The 25,903-nt window shown below is 48.1% G+C and overlaps 9 protein-coding genes across 9 annotated transcripts; 5 read left to right on the forward strand and 4 right to left on the reverse strand.

The window, feature by feature from the left end:
• Positions 1-853: 853 nt before the first annotated feature.
• N7487_009767 (18S rRNA pseudouridine methyltransferase) lies at positions 854-1,677 on the forward strand (the record flags this gene model as incomplete). Its single annotated transcript, XM_056877497.1, has 2 exons — positions 854-1,135; positions 1,201-1,677. The coding sequence occupies 2 exons, from the start codon at positions 854-856 to the stop codon at positions 1,675-1,677; spliced, it is 759 nt and encodes a 252-aa protein (XP_056726077.1).
• Positions 1,678-3,366: 1,689 nt separating this feature from the next.
• On the forward strand, positions 3,367-5,237 carry N7487_009768 (VOC family protein; the record flags this gene model as incomplete). Its single annotated transcript, XM_056877498.1, has 2 exons — positions 3,367-3,542; positions 3,608-5,237. The coding sequence occupies 2 exons, from the start codon at positions 3,367-3,369 to the stop codon at positions 5,235-5,237; spliced, it is 1,806 nt and encodes a 601-aa protein (XP_056726078.1).
• Positions 5,238-6,128: 891 nt separating this feature from the next.
• Positions 6,129-6,913, reverse strand: N7487_009769 (putative ubiquitin conjugating enzyme (UbcD); the record flags this gene model as incomplete). Its single annotated transcript, XM_056877499.1, has 5 exons — positions 6,129-6,268; positions 6,329-6,512; positions 6,617-6,646; positions 6,770-6,815; positions 6,870-6,913. 5 exons carry the CDS (start codon positions 6,911-6,913, stop codon positions 6,129-6,131), a joined length of 444 nt encoding a protein of 147 aa, XP_056726079.1.
• An 850-nt stretch (positions 6,914-7,763) lies between these two features.
• Positions 7,764-9,312, reverse strand: N7487_009770 (acyl-CoA dehydrogenase). The gene is made up of 4 exons (XM_056877500.1): positions 9,023-9,312; positions 8,044-8,959; positions 7,874-7,983; positions 7,764-7,819 (listed from the first exon to the last, which is right to left on the reverse strand). The coding sequence occupies exons 1-4, from the start codon at positions 9,225-9,227 to the stop codon at positions 7,773-7,775; spliced, it is 1,278 nt and encodes a 425-aa protein (XP_056726080.1). The 5' UTR covers positions 9,228-9,312; the 3' UTR covers positions 7,764-7,772.
• Positions 9,313-10,123: 811 nt separating this feature from the next.
• Positions 10,124-12,486, reverse strand: N7487_009771 (uncharacterized protein; the record flags this gene model as incomplete). Its single annotated transcript, XM_056877501.1, has 4 exons — positions 10,124-10,950; positions 11,003-11,279; positions 11,330-12,164; positions 12,227-12,486. 4 exons carry the CDS (start codon positions 12,484-12,486, stop codon positions 10,124-10,126), a joined length of 2,199 nt encoding a protein of 732 aa, XP_056726081.1.
• A 323-nt stretch (positions 12,487-12,809) lies between these two features.
• Positions 12,810-14,228, forward strand: fen1 (multifunctional nuclease RAD27; the record flags this gene model as incomplete). Its single annotated transcript, XM_056877502.1, has 5 exons — positions 12,810-12,822; positions 12,874-12,959; positions 13,021-13,025; positions 13,086-13,647; positions 13,707-14,228. 5 exons carry the CDS (start codon positions 12,810-12,812, stop codon positions 14,226-14,228), a joined length of 1,188 nt encoding a protein of 395 aa, XP_056726082.1.
• A 2,300-nt stretch (positions 14,229-16,528) lies between these two features.
• N7487_009773 (histone H1/H5 family protein) lies at positions 16,529-17,888 on the forward strand (the record flags this gene model as incomplete). The annotated part of the gene is made up of 7 exons (XM_056877503.1): positions 16,529-16,598; positions 16,694-16,719; positions 16,881-16,903; positions 17,015-17,145; positions 17,287-17,381; positions 17,436-17,693; positions 17,763-17,888. 7 exons carry the CDS (start codon positions 16,529-16,531, stop codon positions 17,886-17,888), a joined length of 729 nt encoding a protein of 242 aa, XP_056726083.1.
• Positions 17,889-18,744: 856 nt separating this feature from the next.
• Positions 18,745-20,256, reverse strand: N7487_009774 (oxygenase MpaB family protein; the record flags this gene model as incomplete). Its single annotated transcript, XM_056877504.1, has 3 exons — positions 18,745-19,020; positions 19,083-20,000; positions 20,122-20,256. 3 exons carry the CDS (start codon positions 20,254-20,256, stop codon positions 18,745-18,747), a joined length of 1,329 nt encoding a protein of 442 aa, XP_056726084.1.
• Positions 20,257-23,123: 2,867 nt separating this feature from the next.
• Positions 23,124-25,785, forward strand: N7487_009775 (1-phosphatidylinositol-4-phosphate 5-kinase; the record flags this gene model as incomplete). Its single annotated transcript, XM_056877505.1, has 3 exons — positions 23,124-24,238; positions 24,289-24,448; positions 24,490-25,785. The coding sequence occupies 3 exons, from the start codon at positions 23,124-23,126 to the stop codon at positions 25,783-25,785; spliced, it is 2,571 nt and encodes an 856-aa protein (XP_056726085.1).
• Positions 25,786-25,903: the final 118 nt, after the last annotated feature.

Consider the following 25,903-nt stretch of genomic DNA (forward strand, 5'->3'; position numbering starts at 1 on the left):
AGATTGTGGCTGGTTCAAACAGAGCTGGGATCATACATATCATACATTAGTACTCCGTATAAGCATGGTACTCCGTAAACGGCAGAACTGGGGGGCTATAGTGTCGATCTCTCTGCTGAGTGGCACTAAGCACTAAACCGTTCGAGCTAACATTAAAAGGGAATTAAAGGGGAATTTCTAGAAGGATTGAAGATGGGTTATATAGTTATATATATTTCCAAGGTTGCCATTCTACGGAGTACTATCTCAGTATTTAAATATTTCAACCTATAAAAAGTCCGAAGCATACACTCCGATCTATAATGAAATTAAACAATAAACAATCAAAAGACATGAAACAGGGTTAATATGCAATGTCAGATTCGATATAATTCCATAAATTCCATAACTTCCACCTGACTCCGAAGTCCAGGACCTCCCGCAGAATCCCCCGGGCTGTTTGGCCGCTTTTCTTTTTTTTTTATCTTCCCCGAGCTTTTCCCCCAAAAACTCTTCAACTCCAACAACTTTTGTCAATTATATCAACAATGTCCGACCAAGAACAAATTGCCGGCAAGAGAAAGCGTGCGAGTAAGTATTGGATCTGCTTTTTATCCTTTTCTCCCTTGCTTTATATCTCATTCGGGTTGAATTTTCCTTTTTTTTTTTTTTCTCTCCGGAACTACACCACTTGAATCACAATATTTCAACGTCAAATCTTCCAGTATCAATTTTGATCTGGCCCGTGTGACATGTCGCTGGGCACCAATCCCCTGGATTATATCCCAGCCACATCTTCACATTTCCCCCCCTTCCCTTTACCCCTCCCCGCGCCTAAATCGCAATTCCATCGTTTTCAAACAAAACCTCAAACATGTCTAACATCTCTCCTCCAGGGACCCAGTCTTGCCCTCCTCCGGAGCTCCCCCAGCTGGTTGCCGAACAGCATGTGCCAATTCCATCCCATGATAAGGACACCCAGCGCTTGATTGTGGTTCTGTCCAATGCTAGTCTGGAAACCTACAAGGCTGTCTCCAGTGGACGCTCAGGGACCAAAGATGAGAAATTCTCTCTTCTCAACAGCGATGAGCACATCGGTATCATGCGCAAAATGAACCGTGATATCAGTGAAGCCCGACCAGATATTACCCACCAGGTACGATTCAACATCGCCAGTGGCAATACTAAGGTCAAAAAAGAATACCCACTAACCCACCGTAGTGTCTGCTCACTCTTCTCGATTCCCCCGTGAACAAAGCCGGTCGGCTCCAAATTTTCATTCACACCGCCAAGGGCGTTTTGATCGAAGTCAATCCTTCCGTCCGCATCCCGAGAACATTCAAGCGGTTCGCCGGTCTGATGGTCCAGTTGCTCCACCGACTCTCCATCCGTTCGACCAACTCACAGGAAAAGCTCCTCAAGGTTATTAAGAACCCGATCACCGACCACCTGCCCCCCAACTGCCGCAAGGTGACCATGAGTTTCGAGGCGCCCGTGGTCCGCACCAAGGACTACCTGGAGTCGCTGAACCCCAACGAGAGTGTCGCCATTTTCGTCGGTGCCATGGCTAAGGGCACCGATGACTTTGCCGACTCCTTCAAGGACGAAACAATCAGTATCAGCAACTACAGTCTTAGTGCCAGTGTTGCTTGCAGCAAATTCTGCCACGCTGCCGAAGAGGTTTGGGATATCCTCTGAGAAGCCTAACTGGAAAAAATAAAAAGAAAGAAATCGCGCCCAGAGAGCGCGCGTCCTTGTCGTCTGTACTGACGGCACATTTGCACCTTTTTTTAAATACGGGGATTGATTTTCAGAACGAAGGTACCGGTATCTCTGCATATGCCTGTCCTTTTGAGTATGTCGGCTGTTATTAAGCCCGATTCTCTCTACCTTTCCATCTCGGTTTGTTTGGAGTGAAACTGGAAATACTGGGACAGCTTCCAAGCATCGGGATTCATCCCAAGGTATGTGGTTTAGAGAGCACCTGGTTCTTTTTCCCCTATACGTTACGGGTCGGATGGCATTTGGTTCCTTTTCGCCAGTCCTTGATCCATCTTGCTTCCATCCAGCTTCAACCTCGACTGCTGTGATGTGTAGATCAGAAAAAGTGAACAGCACATAGATCAGGGCCCATTAATTTGGGATTTCCTGAGACACATATCTTCAACTTCTGTGTTCAATAAAAATATGGCTTTTTTTTTTTTTTAAAAACTCGTCTTTTTTTCTCTTTAGTCAAGTAGTTATAAACTACTCCGTAATAATAATCCCGATTCTTGACGTGGCATGTAATTAGCCCTCGCCTCACTTTGAATGTGCGAATCGGATCGACGGTGGCGATATGAGATGCACTTCTGCCCATCGTATATTTGGTGATATATTGTCGGTAGATATTGTAGATAAATATATATTAGATATCATATTATGTCCATGTAAATCATATTATTACTTAGAAACCTATGAAAGAAAAAAAAAAACCGCACCCAAATTTCTTAATGTACGTGTATGACTCAACTATAGCCGTAGCGGTCAGCACATCTACCCAAGTCCACCTGGCAGGACTTTTTCTCCTCGTCCCTCCACTCTCAAGTCTATCATTTGCTCACGAGAGAACAAGTAAGCAAAATGCCCACTTAACGTCGATAGGCTCCTGCACCTCGCTCAGGGCATCCAGAACAGACGCCCCATCCGCCAACAGGAATCCACATTGGCTCCCCGCGATGACCTGGCAGGGACCCATCTGCACCCCTCCAGCCATAGAGCGTTTCACCCTGCACAAAGTTGGGCCCCTAGATATCCCAAAGCAGCCAGGAACAGGAACAGCATTCGGTCTGACTACTGTGCCATTGGAAGTACGGACTGACCTTCTTTCTATTCTCACCAAGTACGAAGTACAGAGTATGAGTTTAGGCCTTGAACACGCCTCGTCCTGGGACTGTTTCAACTTTCCCGTGCAGATCGGGTACTGAGCATTGACTTGATCTTTGGGCCAATCGTCTATGGACCCCCACTTGCCTGACTCCATACAGAAATCACACGTCCTCAAGTGTCCACCAACGTACTCCGTACTCCGTACTATCGGAAGATATGCGGTGTTCTGGATGACCCCTTTTTAGCTTGGGCAGGATTTTGGAGGCTAGTTTATTCTCTGTTTTTGGATTAGAGTCACACAGCATTTATTCTGACTGGCTCTTGGGGAGCATCGTTCATGTGGCCTCATTTCCTGGCGTCATAGTTCTGGTTATAGACTTGGATTCCTTCACCGTATATATCTTTACCGGTTCCATTTAATCTCTCTCTTTCTCTTTCCACCCACCTTCGTTTTTCCCATTCTTTCTCAACTGTGTGTACGTGCTGGTAACCCAGGCACGTCGACTTCCAACCTTCGCAATGCCCGTTTCGCATATCACCTTGACCGTCTCTCACCTCCCGACCTCTACCTCTTTCTTCTTATCATGTTTACAGCCATTGGGATACCAATTCATCGGTCGACATGACGACTATATAGGGTTCGGGCAGAAGCAGGGGGAGCCTGCTGATTTCTGGATGACCGAGACTAAGCCTGGGTGAGTGATATATACATAAAGAAAAAGAACACTCTATCTTTCGACAGAGCTAACATGAACCAAAGATCTCCTCCTGGCGCAGTCCATGTCGCCTTTCCAGCCCCGTCGAAAGACGCAGTCGGCTCGTTCTTCATAAGTGCTCTAAAAGCGGGCGCGAAGATCCACGGCGAACCCAAGATGCGAGATTCGCAGTCAGGGTACTTCAGTGCAGCCGTCATCGACTTCGACGGCAACAGCATTGAAGCCGTGTACCGGCCCAGCAGTGCCTCTGTCATATCATCAGAGGCTAGCGGGCCGACAATGGCTCTTATAGAGAGTTCCAGCCGCTCTGTGGTCTCAAAGGCGAGCAGCAGAGCTAGCACCATCAAGACAGAGAGCATCGCACCTCCGAGGTCTGAGGTGTCTGAAGCTAGATCTATAGCAAGGTCTGAGGCGAGGTCCGAGGCACGATCTGAGGCAAGATCTGAAGCCCGATCCGAGGCAAGGTCCGAAGCCCGATCTGAGGCCAAGTCGCGTGCCATTTCCAAGGCACCCACAACCTTTGAGCGGTCTGCACCAACAGTCGTCTCCCGCCAATTCCAAGGCCCACCCCCACCATCATACACGGTGCAAGCACCCGCACCGCCCCAGAGCGATGACGGTAGCAAGGCAGCCAAGACGATCGTGGGCACGCTCATTGGCGCCGCGGCGGGCGCAGCCATCGCCTACGCAATGGTCAAGGGTGACTCCCAGTCAACAATCCAAGAACCCGAACAGCCAACGCAGTTCGTAAGCAGCTTCCCTCAAATCAAAGCCGCGGCCCAATCCTTCTTCGGCAACGACGACCAACAATCCCAATACCGTGCCATCGAAGCACCCTCACCACCTCGCAGCTCTTACACAACAGCCTCAAACCCCCGCTCAACCCTCACGCGCAGCGTAACCTCCAAGAACCCTCGCGCCAGCACAGTCTACGAGGGGACCGAATACATGCACGACAACCCCCGCCGCGCCTCAGAAGGCAGCATCTACAGTATTCCCGAAGACACCCCGCTCCGGGCAATCGAGTACCCACCAGCCAGCAACGCCTCGCAGCAACGCTACGCCTGTGCCCCGTCAACCTTCATCAGCAGCTTCCACGACGAGAAGACCCGGGGTCCAAGCAGCGTGCACAGCTCCTCAACGATCAAAGCCTCGCAAAGCACCCACCGACGCCACAGCCACGACGACCGCGACGGATACGAGTCCGTCGTCTCGCAGCGTTCACAAAAGAGCCAGCAAAGCACACACTCCTACCGCGCGGCCTCAGTGCGCTCTTCCTCACACGCCGGCAAAGACAACGCTAGCGTTGCATCTTCCTCCCGCTCTGCACGCAATATCCCCCTCCCCGCTGGCTCAAACGCTACATACTACTCCAGCCCAAGTATCCACAGCAAGGATGGCGGGAACTCGTATTTGTCTGCGCGGAATGTCCCACTCCCCGAGAGCGTGGTGGATCTAGATGTTGACTCGCATGTTTCGCCTGATGACTCGATTAGCCAGGTTGGATCGCGTACTCATCGGCACCGCTCGCATCGGTCTTCCAAGGGGTCTAGGGCTGATGATCATGTGAGTCCGGCGGACTCGGTGAGTCAGGTTTCGAGGGCTAGTCAGAGGACTGCTAAGGCTGGGGAGGGGTCGAGGGCTGGGAGTCGACGGGGAAGTCAGGTTGCTTGATTGCATCCTGTCCGGGGGGAGATTTTTGATACGACAGATTTGATTTGATGCGATTTCCTACTATTAATCTTTTTTTGATTTGCATTTACACAGATAGATATACATACATACATATATGGTGTTTGGGAGTCGGGGAATTGGAATGCATCATGCAAGAGAGTGTTTGAAGTTGTAGTTGATACATGTATACCAATGAAGTCCAATACTAGAATAATATTACACGATGTACAAACTACAGTCTACAAGTAGCAAAAAGCTGATTAACACATAGACGGGCCTGTCTAGATTGTGTTATTTAAGAAAAACGATAGAAGCCCCTAAATGCAAGACACAAGACACATAATAGGTGATCTCGAACTACTCTCTGAAACCCCCCCAAAGCATTACCCACCGAGCCCGAAGCAAAAGAACTGGAGAAAAACTCGGCAAAGTCCATAATTCAATCCTAGACGCATGCAGCGTTTGAAAAAGAGAAGAAAAAAATGGATGCCATGAATGCATGAGAATTTGTCATAAGGATCGTTGGATATGAAAAGTCCCAGAAACTCAGCCCAACAAGACAAGGTCAAACCCGGTGCAAATGGAGTTTTTAGGCACGGAAGCAGGAAGCAAACGCGCGCAAGAACAGGTGCATTTGAAATCAACACACAGAGTTTGGGGGGGGATGTAAAAAAGACTGAAAATGTTTCTACGACCACAAGTACGCCAGGCTTTCGCGAATTCTGAATCTAGAGCGGGGGGCAAAGAAAGCGAAAAGATGCAGAGCGACGTTGAGATGACACCGATGAAGAGTGGTCGAGCGAGATAGGGGCCGCAAGGAGGGGGTTATTGAGGGAGAGAGAGATAGAGAGAAGAACATAAGCGAAGAAGGAATCAGATTTGTCGTTTCACTCAAATAGCGTACTTCCGTGTCCACTCGCGAGCTGTCGCCTCGTAGCGGGGTCGGTCGGTCTTGTAGACGTGCGCGATTTCGGGCACAAGAGGATCGTCCGGGTTGGGGTCTGTGAGCATCGAGCAAATGGAGAGCAACACTATGAATTGTTAGAGACTCTGTATGTGTGGCAATAGTGAAAAGGAGTGGTCTTGCTCACCTTTAGAGATGGTGAGAGCAGGGCTCCATTGGTCTCTCAGGATGTCCAGACAGATACTGCCGTTGGAGTTGATGTTGGGGTGATAGATGCGAGTGGTGAAGTTGACCTTGGGAGGCTTGAAGGGGTAGTCGGTAGGGAAGTGAATGGCAAGGAAGAAGACACCGCCAGAGTAAGGGGAGTCACCCTATATGATCTGTTAGTATAACGAATTTGGTGATGACTCTCTGGATTTCGCAGAGGGCCAGATGGCCCCCAAGGTCCTCCAGAGCAGAGATGCGAACAACTTACAGGACCCATGATGGTCGCTTGCCAGTGGAACTGTAAAAAAAAAAAAAAGACAAGTCAGTCATCCATGATCCTTTCATTGATATCAACCTGGTTCAACACCGGGGCGGTTGTACCCCGCCACCCAGCGCCGACCAAGAAAACGAGTATTCATACCAGATCATCTCCAACGGGGCCAGCGGAGCAGGAAGAGGGTGGATCACTAGAGGAGAGTCAGAGTCATGAATCGCAGATGATGGCATTAGAATAGGCTTACCGGCCGAGATCAGTGAGTTCCTTGTTAATACGCTTGAGAGCCATGACGAAAGAATGAGAAAGGTGTAAAAAGTAAAAAGAAACTGGGTGATGGATCGTCAGTTGTTGATTCAAGTTGGAGAGGAAGTAAGTCGACTTACGATTACGTCTTTGTGTGGAAAAGAAGAGGGAAGAAGATAATTGGGAGTCTCAAGAGGGGGAAAAGTGCCCCCAGGTGGGCGGAATCGATTCTGTCGGTATTGTACGGCCCAATACGGAAATACCGCCACACTGCGATGACACATCATGATTCAGCTTTTGAGGCTGACCTATTATTTGAGGCATTGAAGAATGAGGTAGAAGTAGATAGAATTTGGGATATATATGTACATATGTTATTTGAATTAGAATCGTTTGATTCTTGAATGAAGGCAAATTCCTTGATAGGGCTGAATCATCGAATTTGGCGGGGTTAGGCAAAGGCATGTACACAAGACAGCATTTGCAGATACATATATGTATTTCAAATGTTCAGCTTGGTGAAGAGAGAGTAATAGTGGCTAATCAGATAGATCTTATATGTAATACATACACATGTACCCGTGGAGATATATACATATATATGTATTTCTCATGATTTCAATCAAATTTTATATTCAAATCTCTTTCAATATACCTCTGTATTGAAAACCCGTATTACAACGCATGATACCGATACACTGCCCCTCGATGATGTCACGTGCGGGTGAGGCGCCCGCAATTTCCCGCTTGGCCTAAAGAGGAAGGAAGTATGCTTTTGATAGCGTGACCATATACTGTGTTTTTGTCCTTACTGGCTACATATGTACTATTATAAGTACCGATATTCCTCTTTGAAACATTTGATTGGGATATATTCTATATACAAGTATGCTCTTTTTATTTTTTAGACAAAGGCCTGTTTGCCCGTAATGGCACGGCCCAGGATCAAAGCTATTAGAATATGCATTAGCCTCAGCCCAACACAGTCAGGCAGGAATCACTTACCATGGATATCACTTTGACCCTCGTAGGTCTGCACCACAAACAGGTTGGCCACATGGCGGGCAATGTGATACTCGTCGCTGGCAGCATTGCCACCAAAGACTTCTTGCAGACTAATACCAATGTTAGTAAACCAAACCAAAAAAAAGCAAAGTCAAAACAAAGAAACCTACGTTCTGGAATTAGCCAGAGCACGGTCACAGTTCTGACGCTTGATCATCGAGATCATCTCAGGCGTGGCCTTGCCAGCATCCTTAAGACGAGCCACCTGAACCGCAGCCAGGGTTCCGTAAGCAGCATCCGTAGCAGCGTTAGCCAACTTCATCTGAATAAGCTGATACTTGGCAAGTGGGTTGCCCTTGAACTGCTTGCGTTCCAGACTGTACTCGCGCGCACGGGCAAGGCAATCCTCCAGGGCACCCATGGCACCAAAGGCAATTCCCAAGCGGGCACTGTTCAAGCACGTAAAGGGGCCCTTGAGACCCTCAACATCCGGCAGCATATTCTCCGCCGGTACGGGGCAGTTATCCATATGGATCATACCAGTGATGGAAGCACGCAGGGCACTCTTATTCTTGATAGCGGGCGTCTCGTACGACCCGGGCGTCGCACGCTCACGCTCCACAATAAACCCACGGATCTTTCCCGTAGACTCGAGCTTAGCCCAGACAAGGGCAATGTCGGCAATGGGTGAGTTCGTGATCCACGTCTTGCTGCCAGAGAGCAGGTACATGCCCTTTTGGGTGGGGTGCTCGCGAGCCACGGTCTCCATGGACCCAGGGTCAGAGCCATGGTTGGGCTCTGTCAGACCGAAGCATCCGGCGACTGTGCCCTTAGCGAGGCTAGGAAGGAAGCGCTGTTTTTGCTCTTCTGTGCCGAACTCGTAGATGCCGGTCATGGCTAGCGAGCTCTGCACTGACATGCCTGATCGGTATCCCGAGTCCACGCGCTCGACTTCCTTGGTAATGAGGCCCGATGCCACGGTGCTGACACCGGCGCATCCGTATCCTTCAATTGAAGCCCCGAGGAGGCCCAGGTCGCCCATCTCTTCTAGGATTCGACGGTCGTAATCCTCGTTGCGGTAGGCCTCTGCAAGGGATCACTGACGTCAGTTCACCATTTCATAACAAAAGCAAAGCAGATTGGACATACCCAAAACGCGGGGCGCAAGCTTATCCTGGCAGTATTGGCGTGCTGTATCCTGGATTGCCAGTTCCTCCTCTGTGAACAGCTCCGCTGCGGCGAGGGGATCTTCCCAGTTGAAGACGGCCGAGGAGGCATATCGGCGGCCTGCCACGGAGGTAGGACCAGCCTGGATTGAGCGCGCAGCTGCGCGAAGAAGAGATCTATTCATCATGGCTAAAACAAAAAATATACACAATTGTACAGAGTGGAGAGAGAACAGAAAGTTAGAATTGTTGCGGGGGAGCTCAATCAAATATAGCACTAATGGCGGAGACCTCGGCAGTTTGGCAAATTTGGGGTAAATGAAATCACCGAGTGCAATGTACACAGGAATGATAGAATTAAAAGATTAACAGTATCTCGGCTTTGGAATTTACCCTGGCCAATATGATCAGGCTAATATGATTCGACGGAATCCCCGAGCAATGGCTGTTTGGTTCCGCATGTTCGACCGACTCGGACATTTTCGGTCAACCCGGCGTGGCTCGATGCCAAGCACCGAGATGTACTACCCGCAACCTATAGGTCTCTATATATGATCACAGTTGCTATGTCGACTTTGAAGAGCGTACTTAGGCATTTCCAATACTTGTTGGAATGTGTGTGAGGAACGGTCACCGTCGCGAATGGCCTGACAAAATCCCAGAAAGGGCGGTTGGGGAGCTTAGTCGCATGGTGGCATGGTTATGGAAAAAGAACCACAATAAAGAAACATGAAAAAAGTCATCGCCCGTAGGCGATCCGGCAACTTGAGATTAAACGGCACTCAAGCTGAGGATAGACGGGGATCCAAAGTAGCGGTGCGCCAAATATCGCCAACGACAACCGTCAGGCCAAATGCCCGTCCATCCATTCATATACACCGGCCAGTGCCATTTAGCAGGGGAATGACCTAATTTTGGGGGGATGGAGATATAGCTCGACTTAATTAATAGTTCACTCTAAGTGTATGTTTCTAGTATCCACATTCCCCTGCAACAACTGTGGTCGTCAATCATAGGCTGTTAGTTATGTATGTACAAAGAGAATAATCCAAGGAAAGCATGTCAAGTCCCAGGTATAGGTATATCACGCTGGCATCTGGCTCTGAAGGAAGTCAAACACTCCTGTAGGGAAATAATCTTCATCAAATCCCCAAAGATCTGTCATCATAGGGTCATCCGAGCCCTCTGATAGACCGGGCTCCAGCTTTCCTGGGGTCATAGGAGGCTCAAACCCATTGCTGCGTTCAGCCGATAGCGGCGCAACTCCAAGCAAAGGAGGTGGGTGATTCAAGATGGTGTCACGCTCACCTAACATTTGCGCTCCGGGGATGACCACCGGCTTGAAGAGAGAATGAGCTTCCTGCGCAGTTGACCCCATGGAATGTTGGGTACTAGCAGTGCGCTTCTCCCATTCCTCAAGCCCAGTCAGCATTTTGCGAAGACCCCGCGCGATGTGGTGGCTCAAGTGGCGCTCGCTAGCCCGCTGGCTGCAGGACACCATGAGCTCAACGACCCGCCCAACAAGAACACGCACGTAGCTCACGTCAACGTGTAGTCCTGCCGAGGCGATGGAGGTCCGTTTCCCCTGGCTCCCGGGAATGGCCCCGTTCGAGCAAACCTTGGCTGCGATTTTTAGCAGAAAGACTGCAGCAAATGTGATCATACTGTGAAGATATAGTGGGACGCCGACAAGTGCCAACTGGATATCTCGCTCATCCAGGCAAACCTGGAGAGTCGCGATGGCTGATTCAACAGCGATATTGGCACGTTTCCTGCGTTCAAATGACATTTGTCCAGAGGAGGTGGATGAGTGGTATGTGCGCAAAGCAACGGAGTTTAGCTGCAGTCGAGAAAAATGATAATGCATATACACGGCCTTGTAGGGATATGCGCCGACGTATCGGCTCCCCGCTGTAGTAACGTATCAGACAATGTAGTTATGTCCTAGGGAGTCCAGACTTACCAAGTCTAGGAAGCCATGCCGACTTCCAGTCCCCGATATCAACATCGTATTGATCAATCTTGGGGAAGTCGCTCTCGGGGACCTCCAGGTCAACATCTGGACCGAATGCAAAATATATACGGGTGAGAATAATGAATAGGTCGACCTGGCTGTGAAGGCGAAGGTCCCCTTGTGAAATTGATGGATTTTGTGTAAAGATATTGTGTTGAGTGATACTGGCATCTTCGTGTATCATCGGCGGTCGACCGTATGCAATAGAAAAGTGGTGTTCCAAGGTCTGAACAATATGAGCAAAAATAACAACGATTTGGGTCAAATATTACTCACGTAGAGGAGATACCATAGCCTCGCCTGTTCCATATGTTCTGGCGACCCTTGTGTGGCTTTCCGAAAGAATTGGTGCAGGTTGCGTTCAGTTGCAATACGAACTGCATAACCGGAAAGCTTCCAACTAACATCCGCAAGCCAGAATGCTCCAATGCATAGTGCGCGGATATCATCTAAAGTATGATGGTGACCCAGCATAGACTCCGATGCCAATCTTGCAAACTCGGTGTAGCATGTATCAAATGTGCGTTCTTTAGTCGGCATGTGAAGCGCGGTAACGGCCAAAATAGCGGCAGACAGCATTGATGAAGACCGCCGTACAGACTTCAAGTCTTTATGTGCTAGCAAAGCTCCATCCCATAGGTAGCGGTTGAGTACCTGATCGAACTGATAGAACAGCTCCTCCGCTTCTTGGATATCGACCACTCCGCGCGAGATGAGATCAGTGACCAGTGCTTGGTCGGGGGCAAGTTTTTGTCCGGGCGAGCTCTCGCGGTTTTCACTGAGCTGCGTCACCTCGTATAAACTGCCCATTGGTGCTGTGACCAGAGAGGTTGCGCCAGCTTCCTCGCGGTCCAAAGAATATCGTGGCTGTTGTTGGGGGAAGCCATAGTTTGACCTTGCAGCTGTGCCATTTCTTATTGTATTGTCGGCTGGCTCGGCTCTTCTATGTTGTACAAGTCCATTATCATCGGTCGAGACGGTGGAGTCTTTCCGGCCTCTCTTGTTCGAAGGCGTCTCGATTGTACCACCGCCTGCTTGGTAGTATGATAGCTCTGGTAGCTGGGATTTCCTGAGCAGGTCCGTCATTGCCGACTCGATCATCGATTTCCACCTGTCGTAGCCGGCGCAATCAGTATATATTACCAATGTAAATAGCGAACATAAGGCACTCACTCAGCTTCGTCCTCTAGTAATGTTTGGAGGCTTTTATTCACAACACACTCTAGTCCCATGCGCTGGCATCGAGAGCACACCGAGTCAGTTGCCTTCATGTCACAGCGCACCTTGTGCCGCTTACACTCAGTGCATGCCCGTATACGTCGAGAGATCTTAGGAACATGGTGAGGGCGGTCCTCCGGAGTGAAGGCACCCTGAGGAGGAGAATCGGACGAGGCTTCGCCATTGGCCTCGAATTGAATGCGATTCCGCTTCATATTAGTCTACAGTGGACTCATCCTCCTGGCGCATTCCGGGGAAGACAGAAAGGCGGGGTCGGAGCAGCTTCACACCCATGGACCGGCCGGTTCTGGCCCGAATTACTCATTGCCGGTTGATTGCCTAAGGCATATATGCATATTCAGGCAGAAATAAGGCTGGAATTGGCCGGTCACCTGACCCTGTGGTACACTATACCCAATTAGGTTTAAATGGTGTCGCGCTTCCAGCCCAGCGCGTTCGCGTATTGCGACAGGTCAAGCTCAACTCTCTACACAGACAACAAGATTCCAACTTGAGACAACCTGAGCTCACATTCAAGATGGGTATTAAACGTAAGTATCTTATTTTCAATTATGCACACCTCTTTGCTAAATAAATACCAGATCTGTACCAAGTGATCTCCGAGAATGCCCCCGATGCGATCAAGACGGGTGAGATCAAGAACCACTTCGGCCGCAAGGTCGCAATTGTATGAATTGTATAACCTGCGATATATCTTCAGATGCTGACATATAAATTCTTCAAATTAGGATGCGTACGTTATTGGATCACCGTCCCGGTAGCTCAAGAATCTCTAGTCGCTAACCCAGAACAGGTCGATGAGCATCTACAGTTTCCTGATCGCCGTGCGCTCGGAGGGTCAACAGCTCATGAGTGAGTCTGGCGAGACCACATCCCACCTGATGGGCATGTTCTACCGCACTCTGCGAATGGTGGATAACGGTATTAAACCTCTTTACGTTTTCGACGGAGCTCCGCCGAAGCTCAAGTCTGGTGAATTGGCCAAGCGTGTTGCACGCAAGGCTGAAGCAACCGAGGCCCATGAAGAGGCCAAAGAAACTGGAACTGCGGAAGATATCGAAAAGTTCTCACGACGGACTGTCCGCGTCACCCGTGAACACAATGCGGAATGCAAGAAGCTCCTTGGACTGATGGGAATTCCTTTCATCAATGCGCCGACGGAAGCCGAAGCCCAGTGTGCTGTCCTGGCTCGTGCGGGCAAGGTGTACGCAGCCGCATCAGAGGATATGGATACATTGTGCTTTGAATCGCCGATTCTCCTGCGCCACTTGACGTTCAGTGAGCAGCGCAAGGAACCTATCCAGGAGATCCACTTGGATCGAGCGCTTGAGGGCCTCGACATGGACCGCCCACAGGTACGGTGTCCTAATTATAATACGCGTGGTCACAATTGCTAACTACGTCAACCATGCAGTTCATCGATCTCTGCATTCTTCTAGGCTGTGATTACCTAGAGCCTATTCCCAAGGTGGGAGCCACCACTGCCCTCAGCCTAATCAAGGAGCACAAGTCTCTGGAGAAGGTTTTGGAGTTCATGAAGAACGACCCGAAGAAGAAATTCGTAGTTCCCGAGGACTGGCCATACGAAGATGCACGAGAACTTTTTGTTAACCCAGACGTCCGGCCTGCCGACCACGCTGAATGCGACTTCAAGTGGGAAGCTCCCAACATTGAGGGCCTGGTTGAGTTCCTGGTTGGGGACAAGGGCTTCAATGAAGACCGTGTGCGCAACGGTGCCGCTCGTCTGTCGAAGCACCTCAAGACCGCTCAGCAATCCCGACTAGAGGGATTCTTCAAGCCCGTCGCCCGCACTGAGGACGAGAAAGCATCTCTCAAGCGCAAACACGACGAGAAGCTGCAGCAACAAAAGAAGAAAAAGAAGGAAGATGCCAAGGCCAAGAAGGAAGCCAAGGCGAAGCCGCGTGGAGCGGCCTAGTTTCTTGATGATGAGAGATGCATTTTTCTTTTTTCCGTCAAAAACAACTTATGATACAAAATTATTTCCTGATCTAACATGAGCTGGACTGGCGTGGGCGTTCTGTGGTTTACTTGTTTCATTGTTTCTTATGGACTATTTTCATTGCGGAGAATGTCCGTTTCGCCTCGGGGGATCAGGACAGAGCATGAAGTTCCGTGTATCATAGCAAAGGGTAGTCTGATTTAAAACAAAATTGGATAAATATGTATTCCGATGCTTCTCTATTGTTCCAATGGCCTTTTCCGGCTCCTTGGAGGCCAGGATCAGACAAGATCAAGTAGAGCAGACACGGGAATTTTGTCTGATCCTAGGGGCCACAGTTGATAGAAAAGTCCCAAAACTGTATATTTGTTATCTTCCATTTGTTCTTTATGCATTAGCATATCAAATCGCCTTTTTCCGATGTTCTGGTGTGGCTATATTGAGGTTGTCAAGGGTGTCAATTCTCAGCGTTCGCCTAGAGAGTTGTATAGATCGGGTCCGATTAGCGAGATTAGTCGAGGCCTCCCAACACCAACCACGACTGATCTTGATGATAGAAAGCAGGAGACACTTCGAATGCAGAAGATATACGCTGGTACCAGTTACCATGAGCAATTTACACCATCCAAATATGCAGCAAGAGTTCACGCAGTGCAGGATCAGCGTTGTCACCATCTGATCCCTTGATTCGACGCGCCGGTTGCGGATGCAGATACGATGATCCCCGTCACACAGCTATGCTGATGGACCAATAATTGGGGTCATACGGTATGGAACGAGGATTTTGGTCCAATGATCGTGTATTTTTATTATCCGTCTGTGTTGGTTCGGTGTTGTGACAAAACGTGCTCATCATATGGGTCCATATACATCCCGGGTCGATCCCAGGCCCCTCTCCCACAGTTTCTTCTTCTCGGTAACTTTATGAGTGCGAATCAGCGGGGAGAGGTGGGATCGGGGTCATTCTGTGTCTTTTATTGGTTGTGTCTGCTGATCCTGGTGTGATTATGTAGTGGCGTTGCCGCCAGGTGCGAGCTCCCAGGGTTTCCCCTCTCTTGGGCGATATATATCGCGTGCCCTGATCTTGGAGTGAGGTTGGGCTTCATAAATCTTGTGGTTTGTTATGGGACTTCTAATATCTGGCTACCTTGATAAAATATAAAAATAATAAAAATAAATAATTTCTCTGTTGGGTTTGATGATATATATATGTGATCATCTGTGTTACTCCTGGTGCAAGTGCTCATTTTCTTACTATTTTTCCTATTATATTCCTATTATATTCCTATTATATTCCTATTATATTCCTATTATATTCCTATTATTATCCCGATGAAACAGCTAAAATCGAATGATAACCAGCTCATAATTCAAATCCGCATCACTCTGAGGTAGATATGCTATAAAATGTTCAGCGTATACGCGCCGAGTGTCGACATCATCTAGGGGTTGTACCATGGAAATCGAGTCACAGGCCTTGAAACTCTACGTGACCTTTCAGCACGAGGTAATGCAGGTCCAGGTCCAGGTCCCCTCCAAGCAAGGAGGTTTCAATGCGTCAACGTTATAAGTATAAAAGGCCATAATATAGGAAATATAGGAACTATCTTATCGCGGGATTCCAAGTCTCAAGGGTTCCTGGATCCTCACAAAAGAGGGAATGGTTACCCCAGACGGCATTGGAATGTGGTCATAGGAAAAGGATCTCCCCTCTCTGAGAAGATATGGGCCCCAAAAGCCTCCAAAATAGAGTATGCGCGATTTCCATCGAGGGGAAACGAGACGCGTAGGAGCACTAGTCTACTAGTTTATATGACGATTGTCGCGTTATTATCCTGCAGAATCTTCTGTTATTCTAATAGATATTAAAAAAAGATAATAAAGGATCCTAATATTCTCAAGTATCTCTCATATCAAAGAGAGAGAGAATGTGTAGAGATCAACCATCCTTCAAGTTGGGATACGCGAAGTGACACTCGCAAAGAACACAGCAAGACAGGAAAGAAACACAACATTTAATTAAAAAGAAGAACCGGCTCAAAGATAATATGTAGAAAGAAAATCAGAAAGAAAGTGCTTTTTTCTCTCTCTGATGATCTTGTTGTCAACACCGGTCGCCTATAAATCACGGATGCCCCGCGGCCTTCCCTTTCCCTTCTGCTCTTTTTTCTTCCTCTTCTGCTTTCACTCCCACCACTTTTTTTTCTAAAGTCTTCTCATCTTTTGATAACTTGACCTTCTTCATCTTCTCCCTTTCTCACTTTTAATCAATCATCATGCCCCCTAAGAAGGTTACCAGCGCGCCCAAGAAGGTGGCGCCTGCTGTTCCTCACACCTCTTACCGTGGTATGTTTTCACTGATCCTGAATGTCCACCATATCGCGCAAAAGCGATATGGGCATGAATCTAGTCGCGAACATCTGCTGATTCGATCAATATAGATATGATCAAGGATGCCATTATTAGCGTGAGTTGATCACTGCCGGCGCGAGCCAGCCTGGTTGTTGTGATTCGGGTCGCGCGCCCGACCGTGACACGTCTTTGCCTTTGGGCATAGACAACCACAACAAAACCAGTTCTTAGTTTTTATTCATTTTCATTGCTGACCCTTGCCTTTTCTGCGTATAGCTGAAGGAACGCAATGGTAGCAGGTATGTATTCTGGTGTTCTCCTTCGTCGCCGATGCCTCTGGGATCCGTCTCGGCATTTCGACGCCATTTATTGTAGAAACCAGCCACTGACTGAATCTCCCCCTATTTTAGTCGCCAGGCTATCAAGAAGTACGTTCAGTCTAACAACAAGATCAACGTCACTTCCCAGAGTGTCTTCGACTCTCAGTTCAACAAGGCTATCAAAGCCGGTGTTGAGAAGAATGAGTTCACTCAGCCCAAGGGTATGTTCCTATATACCCTGCCTGCGTGCATTGATTTTTATCCTACTCTGCGTGATCTGATTCAACTTTTGCATTTCGCCGCATGAGTTTCGGATGGTTTCATCCGTTATTTGACCATTCAACTGACGCGTCATCCTCTAGGCCCATCTGGCCCTTTGAAGCTTGCGAAGAAGGAGGCTCCTGTCAAGGCCGCTCCTAAGCCTACCGTGAAGCCCGCCCCCAAGGCCCCTGCTAAGGTAAGCTTTCATTGAGGATGTACTTTCTATGGTCCCTGCTAATTGTGATATAAGCCCACCAAGACGACTGGTCCCAAGAAGGCCGATTCCAAGAAGGCCGATTCCAAGAAGGCCGATTCTAAGAAGGCCGATCCCAAGAAGGCCGATCCCAAGAAGACTGGTCCTAAGAAGACTGATTCCAAGAAGACTGATCCCAAGAAGACTGTTACAAAGACTACCAAGACTACCGCTCCTAAGAAGGCTGCGGGCAAGAAGGCTGCTGCCACCAAGCCCAAGGCTAACTCTGGCAAGGCTCGCAAGACCTCCACTGCCGTAAGTTGATTTCCGGATGTTCCGTCCATCTACCCCCCTTGATCGACCCGGTACTGACGAACATTCCAGGCCCCTGCTGTCGTTGAGCAGCCCAAGATTCTGGGAAAGACCAAGTCTGGCCGTATCACCAAGACTACTGCCCCGCAGCCCACAACAACCCGGGCTGCTCCCAAGAAGCGGACCACCAAGAAATAGAGGCTTCGATGTCATCTTGTCTTTTTCACTAGGTTGAGCTCTCCCTATATTTTCACGTGCGCATTTCCAGGGAGAGTACCTGGTACTGATTCCTTCTTTGTTCTTCTCTTGTAATTTCTTTCTTTGGACTCATTGATCTCTGTGGCTCTGATGGTTTCCTTGACTTTTTTTTTTTGCTTCTCTTTTGAATTTTTTTGGGGTATCTTTGTTATGATGGCTTTGCTTCTTTCCAAAGTCCTATGGATGGCGTCCTGCGGTGGGGTTTGCAATGGGGAACTGCAGTCTTCTTATTACCTTGATATCGTGATTAATTCCATTGTCACAGTGGAATTCAAATTGGTTTTTGGCCGAATGAGGGAGGTTAAACTGTACAAAGTATACCTTTGTAGTAGATACTACCTAGACTGTCGATCGCGTATATTGTACGGAGTAGTCATAAACAAACTGTAGATCTCTCCACATATTCTCCCGTGTCAGTGATTTATTTTTATCTTCGTATCTTTGTATTATTCTGTTAGGCTGAAACAAGTATTATTACCAGAGGATGCTTAGAGTCCTGACTAAGCCCTGACTTGAGCCATTTTGCAATTTGACAGTAAACCCCCGAACCCGAACCTGAATATAATACCCGGGATTTACGATATGATACCGGAGTTTTATTTAATACAACACCATCAGTGGGTAAAGAAACAGTAAATGAGTGTAATAAAACGAGCAGGTAGTCAAGCTATGCCAGACAGAGGCTGTGTAAAAGGTGATCATAACATCTTTTCTACCATCATTTCCTAACATCAGGGACATATATCGTGACTATGGCATATGCAACTTGAAGAACTTGAACAAGCATTCAAGCGCATCATCCAAGGACATTTAGCAGAGCCTGAGAGACCATGCCATTTGCACGGAGAACATTTGCCAACATGCTAAAGGCCAGGATATAAACAAGGCATTCAAACAAGAAGACAAAAAATCCGATGGTTTCCACAGGCCGGAACCGGGATAGGTTGATTTCTGTCTTAATCTCTCTCTTGGTGAATTTGTTCAGCTGTGGCTGGTGAGTGAACTCGAATTTGTTCCCTTCTTTCAAAATTGATGCCCCAAACACGTTAACAAGGACAAAATGTTTTGATCTCTGTAGAAGATATCAGTAATCTGTTGGCGGTTGACTTCTTCATTCTTTTCTCAGGAACACACCTTCATAAGTATCCGATCAAAGGCTGGGGACAGTCGCTGAAGAGTTGTAATAAGCACAAGAAGTTGACACCAGCCTCTAAACGAGGCCCTATAGAAAATCCCAGGCCTGGAGAAGCCCATCTTATCCCCCAACTCGTCGCCGCTTAATACACGACAACCAACCTCAATCATTGGCTTGGAAACATTGATCCCTGGATAATCCTGTACAGCAGCGACAAAATTCGCTCCAATGGACTTGGAGGACTCTGTTGGCTCAGGCTCACACATCATGATACTCTCCATAGTAGCCTTTGATTGCTCAGTGCCGTTGAAGAAGCTATCCGGAGTCCCCATAACATAAGCGATGTATCGGAACATGGCTAGGAAATCCTCCGTCTCCTGTGGACGAGGCTGTATACCGATCTTAGGGAGTTGACGGAAAAGTGGCATGCAGCAGAAGATAGCTGTTGCATGGATTGCGTCTCTCATATTGACAGCTGCGCCGTACTTGGCTTCATCAAAGTATGCCGGGTCTTGGTCCATGAGCTTTAGGAGGCGATTCCGAACCGTAGCGTGCAACAGACGAACACGCACGGTCGAAGTGTGTCCCTCTCCACCTGGTTGAATAGATTTCAGATCCATTGTTATTTGCAGTAGCCAAAAGAAGGTTTCGAGGAATCGTCTAGGTAGGACTCGAATAGAAAAACCTCCTGTTCTGACGAGGACTTCTGTTCCACCTGCAATTGTCTTTTTAAAGTTAGCAATATCCCGTACACCAATATGCAACCGGGGGGAGTTCCTCACTGCAGTGCCTCCTAGAAATCCCTGAAGAGCAAGTCCGGTTAGATTGGGGATCAAGTAGCGGTGGAGGAACTCTTGTCCTCGCTCGATCTGTGTCCAATCAACCCATTCAGGGACCGCGTTCACTTCTTCCCAGATCTTGTAACACACTGTCTTCTCCCTGGTGTTCCTTCAAAACACTGTACATGTCAAATCGGCCAAAACATTGTCCAGTATTGCTTTTCTTGTTCTTTACAGCAACAGCCTGCAGTCGGCTTACAGCATCAACGGCCAGGTCATCGGTCTGCTGTCTCAACGGTAGCAGCTCTTCGGGCGTGAAATGTTTATCCGTCCAGGTGAACTCATGGTTCCACACCTTTCGGGCATTGTCACTAGGCGATTTGTATGTAGACATGGTAGTCGCGCTCACTATTTACACAGTGGATAAAAGTCTTGAAGGGATTGGATCGGAGGATGAGTAGTTATGAGAGGCTGTTGCAGGTCAACGCAAGAACTAAATAGTCCTTCGAAGTTTCCCTGCCCACACTGTCGCATCAAAGGGCGTTGACCCATAGTAGCGACTTTGCCTTTATCGAACTCAAAAGTTCCTTGTACCCAGTCGGTTTATTTCGCTTAACTATGATGGCGGAAACTCGGTGTCTTCCTAGAGAATCATATCACAATCCTACAGATTTGGCTTATGTGACTGACTCAACTAGGAAGCGCACTAGACGACCACGACTGTTGGATTTCCCAAGTTTGAGTTATCACAACTTGGAAAGATATCTGTTCTTCCCTGTTATGGCTGCTTGCACTAAGTATCCCGGTAGAAAAAAGGACTTTGGAACCTGCGAGATTTGTTCTGAATTTATCCCCTCTTTTTACAAGTAAAAAACCTTGGAAAGATCGACGGTCTACGCCTTGCCTATCTATATTTATGTCAAATAGGGCGAGTAGGTTGAGTATAGGACACAGCCATAAAATCAAGTTTCACGCCCAACGATGAAGTAGACCCTCGCCCAAATCGCATATGATATGTGATCTATGCAAGTGTGGCCACAATATTGAGTCAGGATCATGCACTACCGGGATAGTACGGAGTGGGTTGCGGTGCTGCTTTTCTTTGTTCTTAGATCCAGCCAAGACAGAAATGGCCAAGTACATCACGTAGCGGCTGATAACTCGGCGGCAAATAGGTACATATGTAGTGATTGAAAAAGCAAAGATAATTACTCCACACCTCGTTCTTGCTCTGTCGGGTGCAATATCGGGATTTTATGGGTACTTTGTCCTGGGAATGAAAAATAACAGGTAAATCGAAGGGATTTGCTAAACAGCAATATATCACTTTCTATTTTATTTTTAATAGACCTTGGGAGTCTATACGGATTTAGTCTATGCGTTGACCAAGATTCAAACTTGGATGCACTAGATCGGGAGTCGGTGGGGGCCGAACCTTAGACGCCAACCATATCCTGAGATGCTCTTCGATTGGAAATATTTTATATGGATACATCAATTATATCAACAGATCTTATCAATTTGGAGGGTCAAGTTAGCGATGTGAACTCCTATACCTTTTGTTCAAATAGTTTCATAATGGAGAACTTCCCACTCGAGTAGTTTCTTCTAGTTCATGAATGGATGATTGGAGGACGTGCGTGCTATGATTGAGCTACAGAAGTCATATGACGAGGGCGGAAATTCGGATCTTTCGATCCTACCTTGCCATCTGCTTGCACACATAGGGACATTCACTTTGATCGATGTAACGATCCGTAAGGGTTATGATAGCTGTCTCTGAATGGCCATGCCGATACTACGGATTCCAGATCGGATATTGAGATAAGTTAAAGTGAAACCTGGTAGGGTCGCGTAGGGAAATGACTGCGCCACATGTTATAGAACCAGAATAATTGGTTGACACTTGGTACTTCGTAGGAATGATAGAGAAGCTGATATGGGAATTGACGCTTCGAAGGTTCAAAGTTTGATCTATACGCGGATACCCTACTCCGTACAATATGGGGTCCTTCTCGAGATTGACCGTCTAATTTTACTATCGGCTCGGATGTTGGAATTTATTCCCGGAGCTCGGGGGCAACGGGGATGCCGGTCAGGGACTATCCTTATTATATTGTATCTTTGTATCTCCATACAGGAAGTGGAGAATTCCCCCTGTGGCGCAGATGCGGAAGATTTCCTTATGGAGAGCCCTATTTTTGGAACAATTGCTTTTACTGGAGTATACGGAGTACTTTGTATATGTATATACGGAGTAGAGTTAGTTACATTATAGAGACAGTACGGAGTAGAAGAAGATTGTCTAATTCTTTATCTCCCCAGGGCTGAAATCTTAAATTGCCCAGGGACAGATAGGCCGATTGACATTGTGATTGGTTCATCTCCACGTGTATTCGTATGTACCGAACATGGGTATGGGGAATGACCGTACGGTATTATTATATGAGTCTATGCCATTGGTATACTACATAGTACGGAGTAGCTAATAAAGACTCGATGTACAGAGTTTATGCAACCATCTCCTTGCTTAAACAACTCGGGTACTGTATTGAAATTAGAGAAAGACTAATAAAATCGACAGTTTTATGCTGAAACTAATGGAAAATAATATAACAGTACAACAGTATGACAGTATACCAAGAAAAAAAAAAAAAAAAGAAAAAGAAAAATCGGAGAAATGATGTGATAAACCGCGCTCATTGAACATCCGAGTTTTTTTTTATGCAGCAGCCTGATACACCTAGCCTAGTACATAAATGTATTTACCCAGATTACATACAAACCACAATAATTATATACGCATATTCTCCAGGTAAATAAGGAATGAAAATAAAAGTGTCTATATCTATTGGAATATAATATAAACATCTAACACATACATATATAAAAAAAAATACTCATGTAAAAAGAAGATATAAACGGTGGAGCTATACATTTCAATGTACTCCGTACATACGTGTAATTCTTTCTCTCCCAGACAACCAACCTTCCTCCTCCCCTTCCAAACCCCCCCCATATTTTCCCCATTTTAACAACCTCATTTACGTCTTCCCCTTTCCCTTGCATTGAATTATGTTGATCGGTTGAATACCCTCGCCCTGGGCAACTGGCTCTATACTTTCTTTGTTTCCTTTAATCATCTGGAACTCCGTCCGGTTCACAACTTTCCTGGATCTCCGCCAATAAGGGCGACTGCCGTCACTTCGGGTTGCCGGTCCACGCAGAACTCACGTCACCCCCATTCCCTGAAAATTCAACATGCCAGCCTTCTCCAACGACGTCTCCTACCAGACTGCCACTGCCACGGCTACCCACCCTCGCTCCTTCGAATCCTCTCGAAAGTCGCACGACAAGACCCCCGTCGGAAATACTTTCCTGTGGACCAACTGGCCTGAGAACGACGCGAATCACGACTCCCATCAGAATGACCGACAGCTATTGACCGACCTGAAGAACGGCAGTGCATATTCCCTGAATGGCCCTCGCTCTAGTGTCGGCTCGTACACGCGCGAACTGCCCCTGTCCAAGGACGGCAGCATGCATTCGGTAGGCAATGGATCCACGAGGGATCCCCGCGAGAACGGTCGCCCATCCGCCATGCTGGACCGTAAAACTTCGGACACTGGACCGGGAGCTATTTCCACAACAGCAGCCCCTTCCAGTCAACAACCCAATGGCACTGCAAATGGCCGACCTGTCCAAGCGAAACTCATGGTCAACGGAGACGCCCATCCACCCTACGCCGATGAGTCTTCAATCTCGCCATCGGCCTCACTATTACAAATCCCGCAGCAGGATGAGAACGGTCGCTATTCTCCAGACCCTGATCGCCTGACACCTAATTCAAAGCCCGCCCAACCACGTCACTCCTCTCCTCCCGCCTCATCTATACTCGACGCTGCCTCGGTGCCAGAATCACAGAACTCGAGTATGCGACAACGGCATTCATTGCAGGTTCCAAGAACGCCCAGTGTCCGACGAGATAGCCGAGAATATACCGATGATGCTGCGTACACCAGTGGCCGAATGTCACCGACCACCGGCTTCCGACGCGCCTCAGTCGGTTTGATTAGACGAGCAACGAAAAACAGCACCCAGCAAGATATCACTTTGGATGAGGCACCGCCGGATGAAGATGCGGCCCGATGGGCCGAAGCTATTAAACAAAAGCGAGCCTCACGACGACGCCGCGAAGAGGAGGACGATGATCGGGTGATTGTCGGCACCAAAGTGGACCAGAATCACGTCAACTATGTGACGGCATACAACATGTTGACTGGTATCCGCTTCACGGTTTCGAGAATCAACGCGAAAATGGACCGGGAACTCACCCCGGCGGACTTTGATGCCAAACACAAGTTCTCCTTTGACATGTGCGCACCCCTTTCGATGTTGATAACTTGGACATGACTGACAGTAGCAGAACCGGAAACGAACTGATCCCCTCGGCAAAATACGACTTCAAGTTCAAGGACTATGCACCTTGGGTGTTCCGACACCTTCGGTCCAAGTTCCGTCTCGATCCCGCCGACTACCTTATGTCCCTCACAAGCAAATACATTCTGTCGGAATTGGGCTCCCCGGTAAGAGCGGGAGCTTCTTTTACTTCTCACGCGACTACAAGTACATCATCAAGACTATTCACCATTCCGAGCACAAGCTTCTCCGGAAGATTCTTCCAGAGTACTACCGGCACGTGGAGAACAACCCGAACACACTCATCTCACAATTCTACGGATTGCACCGAGTCAAAATGGCATACGGGCGAAAGATCCACTTTGTCGTAATGAACAACTTGTTCCCGCCCCACCGGGATATCCACCAGACGTTCGACCTGAAGGGCTCGACAATTGGTCGTGATCTGCAAGAGTCAGATCTCGAGAGAAATCCCAGAGCGACTATGAAGGACCTGAACTGGGTTCGTCGCAACCGTCATTTGGAATGTGGCCCGTCAAAACGGGACTTCTTCATCGAGCAATTGAAACGCGACGTCGTATTGCTTCAAAGACTCAAGATCATGGACTATTCTCTTCTAGTAGGAATCCATGATGCGGGCAGGGGCAACGAAGAGAAATTGCGTGACAAGACTCTGCAGGTCTTCCAACCAGGAGGCAACCGCGAAGAGGACACGACTCCCAACAACCTAATGCGCACTCCATCAAAATTGGAAAATGAACGCAAGGCCCGGGAGCTGCGCATGCTTATCAAGCGTGAACGGCCTGTTCCATTGGACAAAGCAGCTGCGAAGATGCCAGATGAAATTCTCGATGAACGGAAATACCATGTCTTCTATGCGGATGATGGAGGTTTCCGGGCTACTCATGAGAATGGCCAACCTGGTGACGAGATCTATTACCTCGGTATAATTGATTGCCTGACCCATTACGGAACCACCAAGAAATTGGAGAACTTTTTCAAAGGACTCTCGCACGACCGGACACAGATTTCTCCAATCCCACCAGAGAGCTACGGAGAGCGCTTCATTAATTTCATCAAGGGCATCACTATGTCGAGGGAAGAAGCCGAACGACGACGCGAAGAAGCTGAAGCCTCCACGTCCGGCGCACCTCAACAATCAACTGAAAAGCCACGTTCGAGATCCTCTTCTGTCGAGCGAACAATGCAGGCAGCGGAGAAGGAGGCATCGAAAGACGTGTCCGTCACACATCCTCGAACATTAGCCACTGTTTGGGATCCAGCAGACGCCGGGGGCCCCGGCCCAACTTCGACTCTCCCAATTGTGGATGAAGCCGGCGAGGCTAGCAGTGTCGGAGGACGCAGCTCAAACAGCCGACACGGCACTCCAGGATCAGACAAGGAATTGCCTCCTCTCCCCCGCGACGGCCCACCGGCAACTCCCAGCAAAGGCAAGGAAGTTGATCGGCGCAATTTCGTGAATACTAGTCCAGTCCGACGTTAGCGACTGCCATCCCCTTGATACCTCTATTCGTCTCTTTATCTTGTTTTCTTTTTGTTTTGTATTCAGCGAGATATCCCCCTTGTTGCTCTTGATAGAACCACCTATTTTGTTTCCTCAG

Source organism: Penicillium crustosum, assembly GCF_028827405.1.
Source record: "Penicillium crustosum strain IBT 35664 chromosome Unknown utg000004l_segment0_segment0, whole genome shotgun sequence".
NCBI classification, from domain to species: Eukaryota; Fungi; Ascomycota; class Eurotiomycetes; order Eurotiales; family Aspergillaceae; genus Penicillium; species Penicillium crustosum.

What these genes read in the sequence shown, in the direction of transcription:
- N7487_009770 (XM_056877500.1), bottom strand. Translation starts at nt 9,227, where the DNA reads ATGATGAATAGATCTCTTCTTCGCGCAGCTGCGCGCTCAATCCAGGCT. An exon ending in GCTTGCGCCCCGCGTTTTGG is followed by an intron (nt 8,960 to 9,022) that starts GTATGTCCAATC and finishes GATCCCTTGCAG; the next exon opens with AGGCCTACCGCAACGAGGAT. An exon ending in GGGTCAAAGTGATATCCATG is followed by an intron (nt 7,820 to 7,873) that starts GTAAGTGATTCC and finishes ATATTCTAATAG; the next exon opens with CTTTGATCCTGGGCCGTGCC.